Source organism: Abramis brama (assembly GCF_963993115.1).
Source record: "Abramis brama genome assembly, chromosome: 1".
Taxonomy (NCBI): Eukaryota; Metazoa; Chordata; class Actinopteri; order Cypriniformes; family Leuciscidae; genus Abramis; species Abramis brama.
Window position 1 is genome coordinate 17831532 of NC_139963.1, and position 2427 is coordinate 17833958.

Consider the following 2427-nt stretch of genomic DNA (forward strand, 5'->3'; position numbering starts at 1 on the left):
CACATAGTCAAGTAGGCCCTTATATATCCAAGCTGAGGAAATGGGGCTGGTCTCATGTCTGTCTATTATCGACCCTGAATTCCCTCTTGACAGTTGTTCTGCACAGATGTGTTTTTGTGTACTCTGTGTACTTGTGTTTGTGCAGTGGCTCCCCTCCTGTGGGTATATGTAGTGGGATAACAGGAGAATATCCCCGGGGGAGACACTGTTTGTCATAGCTGATGTATTGTCAGATCTCAAAATTTGAGATGATCCATGAATTGCCATTAAGACTGAATCTGCTCAGATGCCCTGTACCAAATAGAACTCATTACTACTCATGAAAGTGTACAACTCTGCTCCTAAAGGACTACTTTCCTGCACACTTCAGTTGCAACGCTGCACCAAAACATGAAGTGATCCTGTCATTCTCAAGTAACCTGAACACCTTGATTAGCTGGTTCAGGTTTATTTGATTGGAGTTGAAGCTTAACTCTATAAGACAATAGCACTCCAGGAACATAATTGGCTACCCCTGGGGAAGACCTTAATGGACTTTCCAAGTCTATGAAGCTTACAGTATAATTCCACGTGTACAAATGCCATGTTGGCCTTACCTATTAAGCGGTCTACGTCAGGGTTTCCTGCATGTTTAAAGGCCCATGCATGCAATGGAGCTAAACCCTGCAGGATTTTCCTGTCCAGGAGCAGGGTTGGCTACCCTTGCCTCACTCAGAGGACATAAGCCAGGGATGTCCAATCCTGCTCCTGAAGAGCCAATGTCCTACAGAGTTTAGCCTACCCCTACACACCTGTGTGGTTTACAGTCAAGGCATTGATTAGCTGGTTCAAGGATGCATTATTGATATGCAGGACAGTGGCCCTCCAGGAGCAGGTTTGGTCAGCCCTAAAATAAACACTTCACCATTCTTGGCTCAATTTAGTATAAAACAATCTAAATCTGATATCCATTTCTAAAACATATATCATTAATGTTAACAGGAACGCCTAATTATATTGCCATGTCAAATATGTTCAATTATCTTTAGAATGTCATTTTCTCCTCCTCCAGAATTTCATTCATTGGTTTCAGTTCCTTAGAAGTCATGGAGGGTCGACACAACACAAGTGCAAGATACATGCTAAAAAGCAACCTGAATTCCTCTAACCTGACGACCGATTCAGTCAATGCGACGCACGCCTTCAGTGTGTTTGAAGGGTGCGAACAAATGGTGAGTGGTATCCTTTTTGACCTAACTATACAGTCCTTCAATGTGATCATAGGAATACCTGCCAACATCCTGGTCATTGCAAACCTAATAAACACCCGAAATGAGCCTTCAACTTCTGACATCTTCCTGGGCTGCCTGGCTTTCATGGATGCCTACTTTGGATTTATGACAATCATAGCATTCCTCAATCTCTACCACTGGAGGAGTGCCATGGGTTGGATGGCTCTGAAGTTCTCCTTTGGCGTTAAGGACACCAGCGGACCGCTCTTCCTCTCGTGTGTCTGTCTGGATCGATTTATAGCTGTTCTCTTCCCCATCGCATTCGGACAGTTGAAGGACATCAAATACAGGGTCGGTCTGAGCATCGTGGTTCTGCTGCTCACTTTTGCTTATGCTTCGGCCAAAACCGTGGGTGGCCTGCCCAACTTTGAAAAGGTTTTCACTGGTGAGGTCTTGTTTGCTTTCACCTGGATGATGGTGTGTAACATGGCCATCCTCTGGGCCCTGAAACGCTCACGAGGCTCTGGTAAAGATGAGATGCATCCTATGAAAAGAAAAGCGTTTAAGATGGTGCTGTCTATCTTGATCATCATCGTGAGCAACTATCTCCCTCCAGTTGCTCTGTTCCCCTTTGAAGACCACTATCCACATAAGATCTTCACTTGCTATGTGCAGCCAGTGGGTTATGCCTTTTTAAACATCAGCAGCACTATCCAGCCCTTAACTTATTTGTCCCGCCTGGAGAAAGTACCATTCTTGCCTGATTCTTGTGTAAAGAAGTTAAGCTGCAAGAAACAAGACAAGCCCTCAAAGGAATGATAACCTCTGCCTGAAATAATGTCTGAAATATTGCTTGAAATATTTAACATATACTGTAGCTTAATAGTTCTGCATTTTCATAGCTCTTCAGTTTGCAATATTCCTTCTATATAATCATATAATCTATTATAAATTGAACTTGGATCTTTGTAGCAAAAATTATTATTGTGCTGGAGGTTTTAGACTCTATCTCTGTTATGTCTTTGAATTGTAACACTGAATTCTGAATATCAAATCATTAATTATGCAAATATTATATTTTATGAATTCTAAAGAAAACATTCAGAGGTTAATTTAAAGAGTTGTGGCGCCCCCATGTGTAACAAAGCAAAACTTAGGAAAGATGTTTTTTTAAATCTGTTTTTAATGGACCCCAGAAATAAATTTGTTCAAACAT

At 41.9% G+C, this 2427-nt stretch overlaps 1 protein-coding gene across 1 annotated transcript; it reads left to right on the top strand.

The window, feature by feature from the left end:
* Positions 1-1063: 1063 nt before the first annotated feature.
* LOC311080897 (G-protein coupled receptor 183-like) lies at positions 1064-2168 on the top strand. Its single transcript, XM_084111093.1, has one exon. The coding sequence runs from the start codon at positions 1086-1088 to the stop codon at positions 2028-2030; it is 945 nt and encodes a 314-aa protein (XP_083967219.1). The 5' UTR covers positions 1064-1085; the 3' UTR covers positions 2031-2168.
* Positions 2169-2427: the final 259 nt, after the last annotated feature.